This window comes from Podarcis bocagei (assembly GCF_964188305.1).
Source record: "Podarcis bocagei genome assembly, chromosome: 10".
NCBI lineage: Eukaryota > Metazoa > Chordata > Lepidosauria > Squamata > Lacertidae > Podarcis > Podarcis bocagei.
Window position 1 is genome coordinate 53,650,556 of NC_138135.1, and position 20,173 is coordinate 53,670,728.

At 41.7% G+C, this 20,173-nt stretch overlaps 2 protein-coding genes across 16 annotated transcripts in view; one reads left to right on the forward strand and one right to left on the reverse strand.

The window, feature by feature from the left end:
• Positions 1 to 12,508, forward strand: part of PRICKLE1 (prickle planar cell polarity protein 1) — a 71,656-nt gene extending 59,148 nt beyond the window's left edge. The window contains exons 2-8 of the mRNA XM_081211550.1: positions 4,311 to 4,497; positions 5,660 to 5,773; positions 7,389 to 7,526; positions 7,842 to 8,045; positions 8,354 to 8,540; positions 9,133 to 9,990; positions 10,712 to 12,508. Coding sequence (XP_081067676.1) covers positions 4,378 to 4,497; positions 5,660 to 5,773; positions 7,389 to 7,526; positions 7,842 to 8,045; positions 8,354 to 8,540; positions 9,133 to 9,990; positions 10,712 to 11,556 — 2,466 coding nt within the window. The 5' untranslated portion in view covers positions 4,311 to 4,377 and the 3' untranslated portion in view covers positions 11,557 to 12,508. The remainder of the gene's footprint in view (positions 1 to 4,310; positions 4,498 to 5,659; positions 5,774 to 7,388; positions 7,527 to 7,841; positions 8,046 to 8,353; positions 8,541 to 9,132; positions 9,991 to 10,711) is intronic.
• Positions 12,509 to 13,985: 1,477 nt separating this feature from the next.
• Positions 13,986 to 20,173, reverse strand: part of PPHLN1 (periphilin 1) — a 29,221-nt gene continuing 23,033 nt past the window's right edge. For all 15 annotated transcript variants that reach the window (XM_081211776.1, XM_081211768.1, XM_081211770.1 and 12 more), the window contains 3 exons: positions 19,937 to 20,056; positions 19,126 to 19,266; positions 13,986 to 14,679 (listed from right to left, as the gene is read on the reverse strand). In XM_081211776.1, the coding sequence (XP_081067902.1) occupies positions 14,488 to 14,679; positions 19,126 to 19,266; positions 19,937 to 20,056 (453 nt within the window). In that variant the 3' untranslated portion in view covers positions 13,986 to 14,487. The remainder of the gene's footprint in view (positions 14,680 to 19,125; positions 19,267 to 19,936; positions 20,057 to 20,173) is intronic.

The following is a 20,173-nucleotide window of genomic DNA, read 5'->3' on the forward strand; positions in this document are numbered from 1 at the left end:
GCCAAGTTTCTCTTTAGTATTATTTTAAGGTAAAGGTAAAGGAACCCCTGACCATTAGGTCCAGTCATGGCCGACTCTGGGGTTGCGGTGCTCATCTCGCTTTATTGGCCGAGGGAGCCGGCGTACAGCTTCCAGGTCATGTGGCCAGAATGACTAAGCCACTTCTGGCGAACCAGAGCATCGCATGGAAATGCCGTTTACCTTCCCACCGGAGCGGTACCTATTTATCTACTTGCACTTTGACGTGCTTTCGAACTGCTAGGTTGGCAGGAGCAGGGACCGAGCAACAGGAGCTCACCCCATCATGGGGATTCGAACCACCAACCTTCTGATCCGCAAGTCCTAGGCTCTGTGGTTTAATCCAGTGTTTCCCAACCGGTGTTCCGCGGCACACTAGTGTGCCGTGAGACATCGGCTGGTGTGCCGTGGGAGGGAGGCGGGCGAGTCGGGCGGTGAGAGGCAGCGGCGGCGAGGATCCGCGTCGAGCCGGGGGCGGCTCCGCGGTGGTGGTGCCGAGCAGCGGGGCAGCGCGTGCAAAAGGGAGGAGCGCGAGACAGCGGAGGAGGAGGAGGCCGGCATGTCCGGGCAGCAGCAGCAACAACAGCAGCAGCAACTCCCGCCGCCACCCCCTCCTCCGCCCGCTATCGCCGCCACCACCACAACAGCCGCCGCCGCCTCAGCTGCCGCCGTCCCTCAGTCCCTCGCTCTGCTGCCTCCTCCCCCCCACCCCCAAAGCTTGGAGGTTCCCCGGCAAGGGGGAGGGGAAAAAATTAAAAACTTTCACTTTCGTGCGTCCCTCCCGGCGTGACGCTGCGCGCTGACGTCACGGGGCTGTAATGGTGGTGTGCCGCGAGATTTTTTTCATTAAACAGGTGTGCCGTTGCCCAAAAAAGGTTGGGAAACACTGGTTTAATCCACAGCGCCACCCGCGTCCCAGTATTATTTTACCCCCTTTTAAAAAACTTTAGGCAGTGATTCCTTGAAAAGTTAAAAAAATTTCATATGAAAAACAACAACAAATCAGTAGCTGTCAAGAGCATGTGCTAACAGGAAAGCCCAGCTGTGGGCTTGGGGGAAAGTGCAGACCCCTGGGAAAGCTATATAATGGAAATACTAGAGAGATAATATGTAGAGTGAAGCAGTGCTCCCCCCCCCCCGAAAAAAAGGTGTTTAGGGGTGCTCTCATTTTTACTCAAGAAAATCACAATTTTATAGTTCAAATCAGGAAAAATAAATACAGTAAATGGACAAAAGTACAAAAAAATGACAAGAAATGTTTAGGGCTATGCTTATCCCTGCGACCCCCCCCCCAAAAAAAAAAGCACTGGAGTGAAGGAATGGGCAGTCACCAAAAACAGCGGCCACCTTAAATGCCTTGCACTTCATCCATGAGAATTTTTCTCTCCTTAGAAAATTATAAAATCCAGGGTTTCCCCCCCCCTCATTAATTGATAAAGAATGGTTGGAAACTGCAGAAGAAATTTTCAGCACAGTGCAGTTAAGCTTCCTAGTGAAGAAAAAACAACATAGAATTATTAAAGTGCTGTTTTTGAAATTGTGGATTGGGTCAAAGAAACTGAGGGAAGTAACCTTTGGTTTGTTAAGTGCTGTAATTGGTAAGCTCTGTATAGTACTGAAGCTAATGCAGTCTTTGGATGCCTAAATAGAAACATAATGTCTAGATTGCAAGTGTCTAGACTGCAAAGAAGAAGAAGTCATCCTAGTTCTGTTCTATTATGCACTTACTGGTCAGGCTTCATGTGGGGTGGCCAGTTCTGCCTACTGTATTTTAAGGAGGAACTGGCAAAACCCATATTGGTAAGGTCTCTGGAAATGCAAGTCCTAGGAGGAATGGCTGAACGAGACAAGCATGCTTGGAAAAGACTAATGGGAGACATAACTGTTTCCTGATATCTGAAAGGCTGTCTTGCAGAAGATGGAGCAGTCTTTTTCTCCTCTTTCAGAGGACAGCATTGGCGCTAATGGGTAGAAACCAAATTTTGGTCAAACACAGGAAGCTTTCCCCAATCAGTAAGAGCCTCTTGAGATGGTGGTCTGTTTCTTCATTGGTGGCTTTTAAGCAGAGGCTGTATTGTAGAGTTACTGTGGAGCATGGAGTTTACCTCTAAAGTTATTTCCAGTGCTTGTAACTGTCTTTGAGTTCTCTTGCTTCAGCATACACAAGCAGAGTATGATTTGGGTTTTGCTTCCATTTACTCTTAGAAAACTCTTGGGCAAAATGTAAAAGGTGCCCATCTATGGATAATATATATGATTGCAAGTGCATCTTTGGGATCCAAATGAATGCCTGTATATTTCATGATATTTTGAACCATCATTGTGCTCTATATTCTTGGAATGGCTCCTTTCCAGTTACTGTATAATACATCAATAAAATGGCAAAGCTGATCTTCAGTATATAAATTAAAGTATTAATTAGCACTTTCCTTTTTTTTTGAGACTGCATTCCTAACATACACTTTACTTGGAGTAAGTCCAATTGAACTTAGCATAGTTTACTTCTGTAAATTTTTGTTTTAGAACTGATTAATATTTTCCATGTGCTTAAACTCTGTAATGAAACTTGACACTGTGCCACAATGAGTTTAAAAATGGGGGTTTGATCAGCTCAGTAAAATGGGTATTAGTCTTACCAGCTTGAAAAGCAGTTTCATGAAGGTAACTAGTGTGGCCTAAATGTCAAATTATTTTTGCTACCAGCAGTGTGCTGAATAAACTTAAACTTACTGCGAAGATTTGTTGCATATAATATTGATCTCTTTTCATTTAGCATTTTGCATTCAAGGGAAAGAGGCAGATTTGAATGCTCAAGAGACTGTAGTATTACTTGTCCCCCCCCCACTTAAATTTTTGCAAATGACACCAAGAGATAGGAGTTAGCAAAATTTGTTCTACTAACATGAAACTGAAGGAGATAAACTGCTAGATGGTCCCTCTGCCACACACAGCTATCAGGTTGCATAGGAAGGACAGGAAGTTCATTCAAGACAACAAAAGGAAAAGGAGGGGCAGAGGTGAGAGAACAATAGGGGGTATATTTGTAGCTCACACATGGACCAAATTTAATCTTGGCAAACCTATTGAGTTTGACTTATTTTCACTGTCCAAAATGTGCAGTTCACTGCCTAGGAAAGCATGCAATGATTGCTTTACCAGGGTTAAAACAAATTTGTACTTTAAACCACATTGAGTTGCCCCTTGTAATAATTCCAACAGTTGTCTCTCTGTGCTATGGATTTAACTTGCAGAAGTTATCTGATGGGAGGGGATGACTCACCTTCCACAGTGATAACCCTGTTTATAAGTAGTTGATGGTTCTTATTGATCTCAAAATTCGTGTTTGAGAGGAATTCAACATTGCACTAAGGCAAACGTTCCATCAGAAGTTAAGCTTACTTCAACACAGCATTTCCCCTCTGCTGCCTGCCTGTGCCCCTGTTTTAGGGGTTCTCCCAACCCCAACCAAGTCAATTTTGGAAGGGGCAAGAGGAAGTCTTTTTGCGCTAGTGGAAGTCCTTGTGTGGGCTTCTGCTAGTTGGGACTAACTAGTTTAATACAGCCCTGTGTTTCTCAAATTAGCTTGGGGTCTGGTATATTGACACATATTTCTGGGTCTAACTCAGCATGATTATTAAAGAATTGCGGTCTGTAACTCTTTTGTAAGTAGCTATCACTACCACCATAGAACCCCAAAGCACATTTTTGCCTGGGGAAGTTCATTTTAGTCGTTTAAATAGTGACACTTCTTTCCAATAGTGTGTTTGCGTTTCTAATTAAAAGCTAAAAGTTGTGTCTCGTCTAGTTTGAGATCTTTTGTTAAAGCCCAGTGCATTTTACAAGTTGAAATCATGCAGCCAGAAGCAAGCAGTTCAGCGAAGCACAAATATTTATCATTATGCCACTGAGCATCAGATGCTGCGAACAAGCATCTAAAATGTCCCAGAGTATATGTAAGAATTGCCTTGGGATCGTTTATGATGACCCAACCACATCATACATTTCTTCTTGGCATTTCTTCTGTATCTTTATTTATATTCCATGTATACAGATTATAGAAATATTTCTCCATTACACCGCTGCTCAGTCTGTAGAGTTTTTGTGGGTTTGGGCTTTAAATTTTTAGAAACACGTGATTAACTGTTTATTTGAAAAACAGGCTTTTTTTTTTAACCCCCTTGGGCTGTTATCACATACTATGTATGCACACCAGAGAGTTTGACACTTCTTTGTTTTGAAAACAGCAACCAAGATTTTTTGTTGTAACATTTGACTTTCCAACTTGTTTTCAGAGCTCTTAATTGATGAACTGCAACTGAGTATCCTGACACTTCCCCACTGACCGTGTGTGTTTTAGAAATGGAGCCAAAAGGGGGCAACCTGACATTTGGCTTCCAGCGAAGCTCGACATCTGATGATGACTCTGGTTGTGCCCTAGAAGAATATGCATGGGTTCCTCCAGGTCTTAGACCTGAACAGGTAAGAGCAGAAACTACTAATTTCAAGCTTACAAAGTGGTGGGAAGTAGGGGGAGGAGAGGTGGAGAAATATTGTTAAAAGGGTGTAGTTATAGGTATATCAACACTCAAATCTGAATTGTTAAATTGTATTATTAGTGTTATTGTGGTTTTTGTTGTATGTGTTTTTTGTGGTTGATGTCTGTATTGAAAAACCGATTAAATAATTTTTTTTTAAAAAAAGCTTACAAAAAGAGGCGGTTCTTTTATTTGTTAATTCGATTTAAAACATTTTCTACAGCAAGTTATTTGTCAGACCTTAACTTCTTTGACCCTTAAGTGTCCTTTTACGCTGACATGCATAGTCAGTGGTCCAAAAGCAAAAGATTAACCCAATTTCCCCTCACTTAGGCAGCGCTATTCTCATGATTTTCTGCAGGAAATGATAGTCAAACTTTGAACTCCTTAACCTTAACTGTGTAGATGAAGCAAAAGACCTTAATTTATATTGGGGATTTGTCAATATTTTTGTCAATCTTAACTTAAAAATAAACTTAAAAACAATACTATGAATATAGCAAAATAAACTTTTGGTAGAATAATTTTATTTTTTGAGACCTACACTGAAAAAAAGGACAAATTCTTAGTGGATTTCCACTTTTATCAGATGGGAAATGGAGTTTCTTCCATCCTTCTCCCAAAGATAAAAATTCAACAGTTTCTAGCAAAGTTCACATGGGAAAGAATTAATTTACAAAACAATGTTTGTTTCTTTATTTCACCTGTAAGATTAAAGCCTGTCGATTATAACTGTTATTCTTTCTGGATATCTTCACACGTTGGGTGATAAAATGCAGAAAGAAAATGTGGAATTTTAACAGACTTGCTGACAATCCTTGAAGGATGTGGAAATTAGATGTGCATAATTTATGGCACCCCTAATTGTCACTGCAAATAGCATTCCAAAACAGCAATTCAACAGCTGGGTGCTGGCTATCTGAGGCAATCCAGATTCGCAGAGTTGGCTCACCTGCTCTTAGCAAGAGGAATGCAAACTTTGCCGAACATCTAAAGAAGAAAATCCTAGTGTCTTTTGTTAAAAAACAACAACAAAACCCTAAGATAACAGCAGTAGATAAGAGGGAGCACATGGGTCATTATGTATATTTCTGGTCTCTGTTCAGGTACAGCTCTACTTTGCTTGTTTGTCTGAGGAGAAGATCCCTTATGTTAACAGTCCAGGAGAGAAACACCGAATTAAGCAGCTTCTGTATCAGCTGCCACCCCACGACAATGAGGTAGATATGGTCAAGCATTTCTTGCCCTGCAGTCCAGGCAGAGGGGTCAATTTGCTGAATGTGCAACAAACCTGTGATTTCTCAATTACGGCACTGTGTGTTATAGGGAACTATTATATCTGGCCACAGTTCTCCATTCCCTGGCAAACTCCTGAATGGATTACTGTGGTACATCGTGCATGGGTCTGCCTTTGAAGACAGTATATAGATGATTCAGTTGGTACTGATTCTGTACCAACTGAAATATCGATATGCTGTCTTCAAAGGCAGATCCATGCATGACTTAATGCTGTCATCATTTTGACTGCAGAGTTTATCTGGGTAGTAAGAGTTCCACTTCTTGTTCCCTTCCGAGGCCAACTCAGGGCAGTAATACTTTGAATGACTTGAGACATCCTCCAGCTCCCACACCCTTGATGTCCACATTTCTGCTTCTTCCTCTGTTAGGGGTGTAGGTGACACTTGAATTTATGGGAGGATTACCTGGCACCAGTATTGCTATCTTTTCGGCACCAGGCTATTAAATAAAACATCCTAGGCTTTTGAAATGCATTTGGCATTTTATAATCTTGCTGGCTGTTAGTTTGTGCTGGTTTCTTTACTGTGTGGCTTATGATAGTTTAACTTTGTCAAAAGCCCTTCACCAGATAATGTTGTATAGATTAAGTAAATAAAAGTGTGTTGCAAGAGATCACGAGATTCCCCTCTACAGAGGAATCTACCTTCTGTGTATTTGCATGATTCCCTGCTCTGGTGTGCCAGCAAACTGCTCAGATAGCAGGTAAATACTGCTGCATCTCTGCATCTGTTGTGATTGTCATTCCTGGTGCAAAGATGCAGAGACACAGCAAAATAACCTGAAAAGGAAGGCCAACTCACACAGAAACACAGGTGAGGTTCTCTGAGGCAAGTAGCTCTCTTGTGCACTGAATACAAACATCTTTGGATGTAAGTAACCAACCTTCTCAGCTTTTTCCTTTGAAAAGTACTTGTTTAATGATATCTAAACGTTATGTTGGTACAGTGAATATAGGTGCTGGATGCAGTAGATATTTGGGCTGGGCAGGTTGGGTTTGTAGTATCTCATTAAAGGTTCTAAACAAGAAGCTACTAAGTCTCACTGGTGTCTCCATTGAGTGTATTGTGTTAACTGTGCTGATATAAGTAATGTTTCCCCAAACAGTCCTAAATTACAAAACCCTGAGGCTCATACAGTGTATATACCTAATCAGGTTTTAATCTCTTCCATCCCTTTACTTCACTGTTATAGTCTAAAAGAAAAAAAACCTGGAAGGAACTCTGCTTAAAGCATATTGTATTAACTTGTAAAACTAAATGCCCTTATACCATCTTCAAAAAGCAATGTCTGCATATAGGGTAGAACTGCACTCACATCTTGTGATGGTTGTCTCATGTCACTGTACCAGTTCCCATTAGCAAAGACCTGAATCATTGAACAGGAGTGAAAATGTCAGAAGGAATCTGTTTTCAGCTCTCTTCCATTTTGATGGACATAGTCACTTCTGAGATAGATTTCTGAGGAAAGACAGACTGCATTTCTTTCCAATATAACTAGCATAGATCTTAAAGTTGTTATCCTTTCCTTTTGGTGAAGGTGAGATACTGTCAGTCTCTAAGTGAAGAAGAGAAGAAGGAACTTCAAATATTTAGTTCACAACGAAAGAAGGAAGCTCTGGGACGAGGCACGGTGAAGTTGCTCTCAAGGGGAGTGATGCATGCACTTTGTGAGCAGGTAACGTTCTTATTACCCAAATTAAAAATAGTGTTGCACCTGTGTGAAGCTCAACTGTGGATATTTAAATCTACATAAGAACCAAAGTTAATAGACTAAAGCTTGAAAACTGCACAAATTTAATAAGGCTGCATAAAAGGTATGCGGTTCAGCTGTTAAAATGGAAAGAGCAAGTAAATATTGAACTAGAATAAACTGTTATGTTAATTGGAAAAAAGCAGGATGGAATTAGGCTATAAAGTATGTTGAAGATTCAACATTCATACAGCAGAAAACTAATTTGAGCTTGCCTGTTCATTTGCATTTTATTTTCAGTGTGGTACAAAGATCGGTGGAGGTGAAGTTGCAGTATTTGCCTCAAGAGCTGGGCCTGCAGTCTGCTGGCACCCATCCTGCTTTGTGTGTTTCACATGCAATGAACTACTTGTTGACTTAATCTATTTCTACCAAGATGGAAAAATTCATTGTGGAAGGCACCATGCTGAACTACTCAAGCCGCGTTGCTCGGCATGTGATGAGGTAATACCACATTCCCATAACACTTAAAAGCCGGAGGTCAAAATGAGAATTGTGTTCTTTGCTCAGTTAAGCAGCTAGCTTCCTGAGGACAACTGAAAACTTGAGGGTTGTATTCTACTAACTTTTCCTCAGACTAAGACCCATTGAAATAAACACCTTGAATACCACCCTGAGATTCTCTGGACTTTCCACACATTAACTTCTCCAGTAAATTGAAGAAGCATTCCTTGCAAAAGAATATTGTTAAATATAGTGGCTGCAACTATGCTATCCACGTCTTTGCCTAAACTATTTTCCCCCCCTCCTAGATTATTTTTGCTGATGAATGCACAGAAGCGGAAGGTCGCCACTGGCACATGAAACACTTTTGTTGCCTTGAGTGTGAAACCATCCTTGGAGGACAGAGATACATTATGAAGGATGGGCGCCCATTCTGTTGCGGCTGCTTTGAGTCCCTCTACGCAGAGTATTGTGAGACTTGTGGGGAACACATAGGTAAGCGTATGTTAACACAGGGGGGGAAATGGGCACACTACAAACTAAGCTAGAAGCTCAAGTTTCTAATCTGTAGGTGAAGGGGTCTCTGAAAATGAATGTTAAAAGTGTTGCCTGTTTGGGGGGGACAGCTGGCATCTAGAGTTTTGTTTTTTGAGGGGGCAGGGCTTAATCTCCCAAGTTTGTTAATTTTAAAAATAAACATTTAGTAGACTTTAATCTCAGAATGATGACCTCAAAGTCACCATTCTCTATGAAAGGCTTCAAGGGGAAGCTCCAGCATGTTTGCTGAACTAGTCTGCCGGCAATTTCAATTTGATTTAATTTGAAGTATGAGTTTCTTTTATTACTTCGGCTGTGTTAAATTAGCAAAGAACAGCTCGTTCTGAAAACTGGTATACCGCCAAGTGAAAACTTTTCATCCATCCACTGTTGTGAAGTGGGTTCTGGTGCCACAAAAAGCTTTGGTGCAACAGATCTGTTAGTCTTCAGCAGTGTGGCTCCAGTTTTTTCTTTTTTAATTGACACCAGCATGCTTCTAGCAGACATGCACAAAATAATAATAATCTCAACTACTCCTTTTCTTAACCAGGGGTTGACCACGCTCAGATGACTTACGATGGACAACATTGGCATGCCACAGAAACATGCTTTTCTTGCGCTCACTGCAAAGTTTCCTTACTTGGCTGCCCTTTCCTTCCCAAGCAAGGACAGATTTATTGCTCCAAGTCATGCAGTCTGGGGGAGGATGTTCATGCTTCGGACTCTTCCGACTCCGCTTTCCAGTCTGCCCGCTCGAGAGACTCCAGGAGAAGCGTTCGCATGGGGAAAAGCAGCCGCTCAGCAGATCAGTGCAGGCAGTCTCTCCTCTTGTCCCCAGCCCTGAACTACAAATTCCCTGGCCTTTCTAGCACTGCCGATGATACGCTCTCACGGAAACTGGATGACTTAAGTCTTTCAAGGCAAGGAGTAGGCTTTGTTGATGAAGAGCTCTGGAAAGGAAGGCGGGAGGAAATGCCTGATGATCCGGAAGAATGGGCTGAGCATGAAGACTACATGACTCAGCTGCTCCTAAAGTTTGGCGACAAAGGCCTTTTCCAGCAGCCGGTGGAAGCAGACGTTCGATCAAACGAGCAGTGGATTTGCGAGAGCATGGCGAAAGGCAGGTCGGAGATGAAGAAAAACAGTCAGAGCCTAGCGAGCAAGAAATACCACTCAAATATGTACTGGGCACAGTCCCAAGATGGCCTAGGCGACTCTGCGTATGGTAGCCACCCTGGCCCTGCCAGCAGCAGGAAAATCCAGGAGTTGGACATGGAACATGCCGCAACTAGATACAAACATGACCAAAAGCAATGGTATGACGACTCACTGGAGAGATTGTCAAACCTGAAACAAGAGCAGTGTGTTCGGGATTCAATGGATTCCCTGGCTTTATCTAATATCACAGGTAAGAGGATCAAGAGAACGTAATATTGTGATTTGCACTTCCATTTAGAAAGCCCTAATGATGCCTTCATCCCGATAGATTTGCTTCTTACTAGTAGGCTGCAAGAGGTATGCTCTGTGCAAGGCTTTCTTTCTTTCTCTTGTGCTCATCCTATAGATACCACCTGTGTCAAGGCATGGGAATTTAAGATCACGGAAGAGGGACTTGATGAGATAGGAGTCTTTGATACAGGTTTCTTCTCTCTCCATTACTAGCCAGCTGAACACTGCATATGTTTCCGCTGCTGCTTTCCTCCTCCCTTTTGCCTTAGCTGAGCCTGACAAAGGGGAAACTGGGCAGGGGAGATAAGGGCCTACGATTTCTACTAACTATAGGGCAGTGGTGTCCAAACTTTTTTCAATGAGGGCCAGATTTGATGAAGTGAAGGGCTGAGAGGGCCGACCAATTGTTAACAATCTTTTTTAGGATTGAAGTTGTTGAGCTCTTTTATGATTTTACTCCAAAGTTGTTGAGCTTTTTTAGGGAAGTTGTTGATTTTACCCCAGGAAATAACTGCCACAGGGGCCGGATTAAACCAACCGTTCTTGTGTCACTATCCTTTATAACCCATACTTGAGTAACTTAGCGAGAGCTGAAATGTATAAACATTTGCATCTGAACTGTTGGGAAATAATGGTGGTGGATTCATTAAACCTACTTCATTATAATGTCTTCCTCTTAGGTGCTTCAGTTGATGGAGAAGTCAAACCAAGACCTTCCTTGTATTCCTTGCAAACCTACCCAGAGCTGGAAGTAGAGGATTGTGAGAAAATGAGCAACATGGGCACTCTGAACTCCTCAATGCTTCATAGGAGTACAGAGTCTTTAAAAAGTTTAAGTTCTGAATTATGTCAAGGCAAGACGCTGCCAGAGGAAAAGCCAATGCACATGCCAGTACTGAGAAGATCCAAATCGCAGACTAGACCTCAGCAAGTCAAGTTTTCAGATGATGTCATTGACAATGGAAGTTATGAGAATCTCGAAATCCGCCAGCCTCCTATGAGTGAAAGGACTCGTAGGCGTGTTTATAAGTTTGAAGACCCTGGGAAGAGACACCAGCATCGCCGAAGGAGGAGTAGGAAATCCAGGTCCGATAATGCGCTTCACTTGGTTGCAGAAAGAAAATCTCCGCCAAAGGAAAGACTTAATTTTTATTCTCCTCAGGATTATGACAAGTTTGTTCAGAATAAAGGTCATGCCGTTCGAGCATACACTCCAAACCCATACAGCCAATATACTCATATTGCCTCTGACTACACAATGAAGAACCAGAGGGACCAGTTTCTCGGATTTTTTGGAGAGGAGGAAGACTCTTGGTGCTCGTCTTCATCCTCCTCGTCCGATTCTGAAGAAGAAGGGTACTTCTTAGGACAGCCCATTCCACAGCCCCGACCAGTCAGATACCCCTACTATACAGATATCCTTTCCAGCCCGACTGCTGAACTCCCCAGTTCTCAGTTTGGACAGAGGGCAACCAAATCTAAAAAGAGAAAACCTCCCAAAGGCAAAAACTGTATAATTTCTTAATTCTGAACTGTTTCTTCACTGTTCTTCAAATGTTATGTACATAAATGGTTAAAACAACTTGTGTAACCTGTAACGGGGCAGTCTCTTGTCCATGTTCTCTATAAAGGCCTTGCAATCAAATCAGTTGAATCAGGAGGGAGTAGTAGAAGAATAAATTGAAAGAGTTTATAATACCGGTCAGATGTGGTTTTAGAGGGCCTTACCAGCAAGAATGCCAGTCAGTATCTTACGTTTAGAACTTGCCTGCTACTTCTGTTGCCTAGCTAAGACACAGTATCTCAATTATAGTGTGCAACCCTATTCATCCTATAGATATTACTGTAGCCCAACCATTTTGATGCTAAGCAAGAATGCTGTTTCTGTACAGGGCAAAAGGCGTATCAGATTGACTATTCTATTTGCTTTGCATTGTATCTGAGTGACCCTCAGGTAAATTAATTTAAATATATGATGTTCCTTGCCCTTAAACATATGGTGTAAGCTACAGCCCCTACTTATGAAGTTAATTGCATTAAGTCAGTGAGTCTGCTTATATTAAACTTTTGTGAAAATGAGTCTGAGAATCCTGTATATTTGAAACACTACCCTGAGTTCCAAATGTAGCATATAAGCAAAAATTAGAGCCATCTGATATTTATAATGTAGTATTTTTTAGCTAAATCTGTATTTGTAACTTAACAGTGCAAATAATGTACATATTGTAAAGTTGAGATTTAACAGACTATTTTTATATCCCTGAATTGCAAGACATTTGTTTAAAATACCATTAGTTTTGTTTGAGGGTTTAACAGCAGTTTGAGTCAGGCAGGGGTTTGTTAAATGTTCATAAGTTTAAAGTAGTGAAATGTTTAATTTTTGACGGAAAAGCTCTGTTTTGCATGGTAGGAGCTATGTAAATACTGTTTAAGCTATGGTACGTAATATTAAAGGAATTATTTATGGGTTAAGACAACTAAGTGTGAAGCAACATTACAACAAAACACTTCATTCAGACTGTTTCCATATGGCAGGCTTGAATCTAATAATACGCTTTAAAATGACTATCTGACCATTGTGACTAGGTGAAATGGCCCATGTTGTATAGAAGTAGTTGAAAATTAAATCAGCTATATATTAATGTTAAAAGCTGCTTGATAGCTGGGCTATAGAGTCCCACTTTCTGCAGCAGGTTTCCTAGTAGCAACCAAGCCACCAAAAGGCAGTAAAGATGGCCCCTATGCTGTCAAAGGAAGACTGTGTGGGTGTGTGAATGCAGATGTTCTTCCTACGAAAGGCACTGACATCTTTCAGCTCATTATCTACCATAACACACAGTTTTTTCCTCCTAGAAAGTAAGGGGAAATGTCTGTGCGTGTTACGGAGCGAATGCTTCCCACCTCCGCGGGAGAAGAGCCGCTGAATGGGGAGGAGAGAGGGACAGAGTGCCTGCTTCTTTAAAGGAGCAAAGCGGGAGGGGAGAGGACTTACACTACTGTCCGGTTGGCTCCTTTAAAGCAAGCCTGCTCTCTGTATCGCTCTCCTCCCGCTTTGCTGGAAATAGCAGGAAAGATTTTCAGCTCGCTAAGGGGGGAGGGAGGGGAGGAGGGAGAGAAGCAGAGCCTGCTCCACACGTGCTCCTTGTCCCTTGAGTGCTTTTCCTTCCCTCCCCACTTAAAACGTGGTTACAAAGCACAGATCCACATGGATCCTCAGGATTTTTGCACTGGGTCACCCCAAATTCACCATCAGATCACATAGCATGTCCATGGCTACAGTTTGCACCAAAAAAATCACGCACCCACTGTTGCCTGGGGCCGCAAAAACGTGGTTACAAACATGGATCCACATGGATCCTCAGGATTTTTGCATTAGGCTACTTCAAACTCACCGTCAGATCACATGTCTGTGGCCACAGCATGAACCACAAAAATCATACATCCACTGTTTCGTTTAGAATATTTTTTTTCTTGTTTGCCTCCTCTAAAAACTACATGCGTGTTATGGTCGGGTGCGTGTTATCGAGCGAAAAATACGGTAATACCCAAGGAAAGTCTGTGTCTTAGCAGCATTTGCAACCTGTTATTTGCTGTTGATCCACCACAACCATGTCAATAGTTCATAAGCATATGCTCAACCTGCCTGTACTGATTGTGCGGACAACTATTATGTTGTCCACTTTGGAGATAACTCAGGCAGATGATGACTTAATTGATCCTAATGTGATGCCATCCACACTAAGTGTCACACTGGCAAATCCTTTGAGGTAGTTTACTTAATCCCATATTGCAGGTGAAAGCTATGAGCAAGGAAACACATGTTCACTCTCTCGTATCTGTGGAGGGGAGAAACACACATTAAGCATCCCTGACACTTTTGGAAATAGTTGTCCGTATAATACCACTTCTAGAGTGATTATGCTACCCCACAAAAAAACACACACACACACAAAATCTGAAATATGTTTTTATGTACACAAATGAAAACACTGGAAGGGGAACAGCATACCTTTTCTTCCATTCTTTTTAGGATTAAATAATTCTTTTAAAAATGCAAATTGCCAACTTCAGAAGTATTTTGTTTAATTTCAGTTTACAAAAGGCTACTTTTTAGTTTAGTTTTACAACATAACAAAAAACTACCCTAAACACATATGTAAATTTACTCCACCATTACTACTGTATATACGTAGCTAGCTTTGGTAATGGGGCATGTCACTTTTTAAGCATGTTCTAATGTATACTGCATACATGGAATGTACATCTGCACTGAAATTCAGAAATGACCATAACAATACCTCAAACATGTTTTCGCCTTCTTCAGGAATTTACTTAACTGTTAATAATAAAATAGATTACTACAAATAAAGAATTATGCAGTCAAGTGTGCAGATGCTGATGGGAAATCAATTTTTAAATAGTTTCCAATTTACATATGGACAATCCCAAGTTGATCTTACGATTCTTCAAATTCGTGCCTGACGGTGTCGTATTCTGCAATGAAGTGCTTAAGTTCTTCAATACATCTCTCACCAATCTCATGCAAATTCTGTCTCAGGGAAAACTGGATGGGTTTTTCTAACGCAGGGTCTTTTTCAATCAGCATTTTCACTACAGCACCAAAGGTTTCGCAATCCTGTCTGTACACCTAGAAATGATTTTTTTGAAATTCATGAAACACAGCAATATTAATGTATCCTCCACACTAAAGAACAGTAGGCTAACTGGTACAACAGACTTTCTCCAAAAAAGTACAGAACTTGATCTCAATTTCCAAAAACTGGCAGCTGTCATTCTGTGCCCTTTCCCCTTAAGGTAGGAGTAATGGCTGGAGTTTCCCCAAACAGTACAACTTAATGATAAAATTATAAAGTATTTTCCCATTACATACAGAAAATCACAGCATCAGACTAAAACCCAAGAGACTGATTTGTAATTTTCAAAGACCTAAGAAAACAAAAGCTAAACATCTCGCCTTGAAAAAACAAAACTAGGCGTCTGCATCAGACAGGCCACTTTGAGGACTTCGCTGAGCCACCTTCTCTGGTTGCTACCAGCAGCTTAACTTCAGAAGACAGAAAAGTGCTCCCAAAGAGTGTCTTAGTTTGGTGGGAGAATAATCTCCATCTAGCTACCTAAAGGTAAAGGTAAAGGTACCCCTGCCCGTACGGGCCAGTCGTGTCCGACTCTAGGGTTGTGCGCCCATCTCACTTAAGAGGCCGGGGGCCAGCGCTGTCCGGAGACACTTCCGGGTCACGTGGCCAGCGTGACGAAGCTGCTCTGGCAAGCCGGCACCAGCGCAGCACACGGAAACGCTGTTTAGCTTCCCGCTATAAAGCGGTACCTATTTATCTACTTGCACTTAAGGGTGCTTTCGAACTGCTAGGTGGGCAGGAGCTGGGACCGAAAGACTCCGCCGCGGTGATTCGAACCGCCGGCCATGCGATTGGCAAGCCCTAGGCGCTGAGGTTTTACCCACAGCGCCACCCGCGTACCCAGGGCCCAGCAAAAAAGGCAAATACTGATAAGTGGCATGGAGAAAGAGACCAGCAACCACTGAAGAGATCTGAACTGGTGAGATATGTCCTATAGCTATTTCCAGGCTGCAACCCTGCAACTGTATTTTGAACTAACAAGTTTCCAAACCTGGAGAAGTCATGATTGTACCACACATTGCAATAGCTTAATATGAAGGTTTCCAGATCATGCACAAACCTGTACCCAGGAGCAGCCAATTAAGTCCATGGCACAGAAGCTGCTTAGGCCTCCTGTGACAAGTTGTATCTCAGCACCCGGGCTGCAAACTTGATCCTTCAGAAGGAATGCAAATACATCTCTCTGGCCAGATAAACCCACAATCAAACTCTGGGTGGTCAGGATTTAGTTTGTTTATTGCCTTCATCCTGTCTGTTTGATTCACTACTTGTCCATTTCCAGAAACACCACATCTCAACCATCCCACCTGCTTACTATTGAGGCACACAACAGAATTTGAATATGTAAAATGGGAATGCATGCAATCTGCCCGTATTTAGTACAGCAGTTGAATTTATTTGACCTGGTTAAAAAATAAATAAAAAGAACACACTTCTGCAGAAACCGCGGGCTGAATGGAAGGTGATTTCAGATTAAGAACATGTTAAGTCCAACTTTCAAAACATCTATAAAGATGTACAGATCTATATAAAGATCTATATGTACAAGTTACATAAATAGCTGTATGAAGTTTGCAGCTAATTAACTGTATTACACACAAATAAAAGGTGCCTAGCCACAAAATGTTGCAATGTGCCCTGACACTCTGCCTAAAAACTCAAATGTAGTCCCTGCTCTTTGAACACAGTTTCCCCCCTATTTTAGTACATGTAAAAAAAAAAAAGTGTGAGACAATGGAGTACAAGGTTTCTGTATGGAACTTGAGTGCTGGATTTGTCTGGGGAGAACTGATATTTGCTGCAAGCTGAGAGATGTGGAAGACAGGGATTAGGAATCCAAACCAGCCTCCGCTTCAGTTTCTCCCGACTTGCAATATTTAACTCTGGTCTATATTTAGTCTGCCTGCTTCAAGCTACTCTCAGCTCAAGCTGAAATGTGGAGGTCTGAAACATGCAGGGCAAAAGCAATGAGTAACTGCAGGGTGGTTGTAAGCCAGGGGTGAACAGATTTCAGGCTTCTGGGATCTACAAAGATCTAATTAGAGCTGGCTCTACAAGGCGAGTCATGGCTGTTTTTAAGTTTCAATTTCTCCGCTGATTCTACTAAGATCCACCAACAGGAGCCTGGCAGAAAATACAAAACACTTTGAATTAAAGAGTTCAGAGCCTGAACAGTGCAGTGTTCAGCAACAACACAGCTTCACAGTTCTTACAGCTATCATGAACTTGGGGTTGTCCAACACCATACCCAAGACCACCTCGGCCAGGGAAACAGGAAGGGTAGCACACCAATAGCAGCCCTAGTCTCTCTCTCTGGCCCATAGGCCTTCTATCCCAGCCCAGAAGAGAGGGGTTTCCTGGCAAGACACAATCATACTTCAGCTTTGTACTACACCAAGTACCTGACTAGGTCAAATCTACTCTGCCCAGGTCATCCTCCTATGTTTTGGTACCACGAAGCAATCCTTGAGCCAACAGTTTAAAATGTTGATTAAACCGTTTCCAGTGATTTCCAAAGATTTTCAAAAGGGCAAACCGCTTTACTCAAAACATTTCAAAATACAACTCGGGAGTAATAAACTTTTGACTGCAGGAAGGACCCACCCTTCAATGGTTTATTTTAAAAGTAGCAAACTGACCAACACCGTTTCCTAGTAAAATTTGCTTCTCTGTGAAAACAGGAAGGGTGTCGTTTATCTACAAAAACTGTTTGCTTAGTATTGATTTGATAGCTAGAAATGCATTAATGATTCTGGTTTCAAGTTTATAGCCCCCTCACAGGAAGAAAATTTAATTTAGACTTCATCTAAAGGAGAACAAAGGTTAAGTGAGGGTGGGGTTTATTGTGCTTGTATGGAAACAAAAGCAGCCCATTTTTAGCAGACGTGGAGAAATGCAATTTGCTGCTGACAACATATATTCCTTCTAGCACGTATTTATGAGGCCTACCACTACACGTATGCCATAGAGACTTACAATGATTAGCTTTTAATATACTCTGTATTTTTCCTTCCTCGTTTCACGCACTCTTGACTCCACTTTAGGGGGCAAGCCACCTCAAATACCAGATTAGAACTAAAAAGAGCAAAATACAAATGCAATGTTTGTGAAAGCTAGTCATTACTAATTTTCTGTAATGGACTGCATCATTTCCTTACTTCTGAAGCATTTAAGGATTCAGAATAGGCACCTGCATTTGCTGAACAGTCTGGACTGGACAACCGGGGTGGAAGAGTATCATCTTATTGTTCTAGAAGCATAAATATCTGAGGTTTGCAGCTTCACTCCTATGATAAAGAGATTACTGTATAGACACTGTGAGAAGTTTCTGGTCTTTGTAGCCCCAAATTAACAGAAGCAATAACATCCAGTCATTTACATTCTTAGCTAGCAAAACTATGGAGCAAAACTATGAAATATAATTTTGTTCAGCAAAAGCAAATGCGTACTAAAGAAAATCAGGAATATTGGAAAAGCTTAATTTATAGAGTGGAGTAGACTAGACCCAAAATACACTGATTGAAAAGCAACTTTGAATCAACCACAGATTTCTTTTTTGTCCATATTCTTTAATGTGAACGGAAATATTTTAAACTCATTTTATCAATGAAACTACTGAAAATGTTAAGTAATAGGAGTAGCCTTCAGACCCTGTTGTGCAAGTATTCTCTATGAATGAACCAGCACACTCTCAAGAATTATCATTTTCATCGCAGTCTAAAAAAGGATGCAGCTTCCAAGCAGCTACTGCCACAGCTTCATAAAAACAACGAACACTCTGATCTACATTGCTTTATTCTGTAGCTTACTGTAAGTGCATCTGCATCAACTCTACACTTAACTCTCATTAGCTTGCTATGCTGCAAAAAGCCTGATCTGACGGCTGACAATCTGCTTTATTTTAAAAGATGATGATGATGAAGAAGAAGAAGAGTCTGGATTTGATATCCCACCTTTCACTCCCTTTAAGGAGTCTCAAAGCGGCTAACATTCTCCTTTCCCTTCCTCCCCCACAACAAACACTCTGTGAGGTGAGTGGGGCTGAGAGACTTCAGAGAAGTGTGACTGGCCCAAGGTCACCCAGCAGCTGCACGTGGAGGAGCGGAGACACGAACCCGGTTCACCAGATTACAAGTCTACCGCTCTTAACCACTACACCACACTGGTTAAAATACCAGCTGGCAGAAATCACAGAAGCACATGGCAGCACCCATGTTTGCCCCATTACAGCGACTCATTTAGTCATTAAAAAATTTTTTTAACCCTGAGACTTGCCTTCATGCAAGTTTTAAAGTACTTGCAGCCACCAAGCAAGTCTTTTTAAAAAGGATTTTTTCTTCTTATGGATTTTCAGGATTCCATCCTAAATAAACTTAATAATGAAATAAACAATAATTACAAAGAATCAGAGAACAACAACTACCAGAGGTGAGGGTTACCTGTTCAATCTCCTTTGTCTTTGCTGCGATTGCTTTGGAACGACTAACATGTGGGCTGTCTTCAAACAATTCATTATTGTCTGGTATGCTGGCGCCAGTTTCTTCGTGGCGTTCTGCATATAACGGTTCTGAGGATGCAGCCTTTAAGAAAGGTACAGTAATTTTATGCAGTTAATGTACAATCTGTGTAAGGGCAGGAATGAGAGAATAAGGAAAACACGTAACTGACACAATGCAGCAAAAGCCAGTTGAATCTAGGATGCAAAAAGACAAAGAGTTATAGTCTTGTGCCTGCTATGGAGGAACGCTCTCAGCATTTTGGAGTTTTTCTCTCCTAGATAAATATCAGAGAAACCAGTTTTTCAGATGAGCATGGATTTGTGTTCTGGATCTGATGCAGTGGGAGCTGAGAAACAGTGTTGGTTGAGAGGCTGCACATGGAATATGACAGGAAAATCTCTCTTTGAAATTCCTTTACTGAAGAAAAGGAACAAGAATTTCAAAGTGTGAAACTGCTGAATCAGAACTATCAAGAAGTCTGACTCACTATTCAGGCAATGGTTTCCAGACCCAAATTTGCAGAACAGTGCAATTCCCAAAGGTAGTCATTGTATAAAGTTGGCAAACTTAACTTAGGTCCACTTAACTTAGGTCCATTAATTTCAATGGCTCTATTCTGAGTAGAACTTACTGGTTACATGGCTCTGCTATCAGACAAGTTTGGAGTTCTGCTCAGTCATTAATTTGGACGTACATGAAAATTTAAGACAGCCAAATACTGCACAGTGGCAAATTATTATTTTTAACTTACTTCATAATCTGAAATTTCAGGTACGCTGCTTGTGTCTGTCTTCTCTGCTTTTTCAGCTGCCCACCTACTTGCAGCCTCTGCAAGCTCCTTTTCTGACAAGCGGCTACTTTTCTCCAAGGCCTGGTGAGAAAAAAGAAACCCCAGTCAGTGGCGGAGAGCAGGCGGGGGCGGGGCTGGCGCACGTCCTGGGGGTGTGGCACATGTCCTGGGGGTGTGGCACGTGTCCTGGGGGTGGAG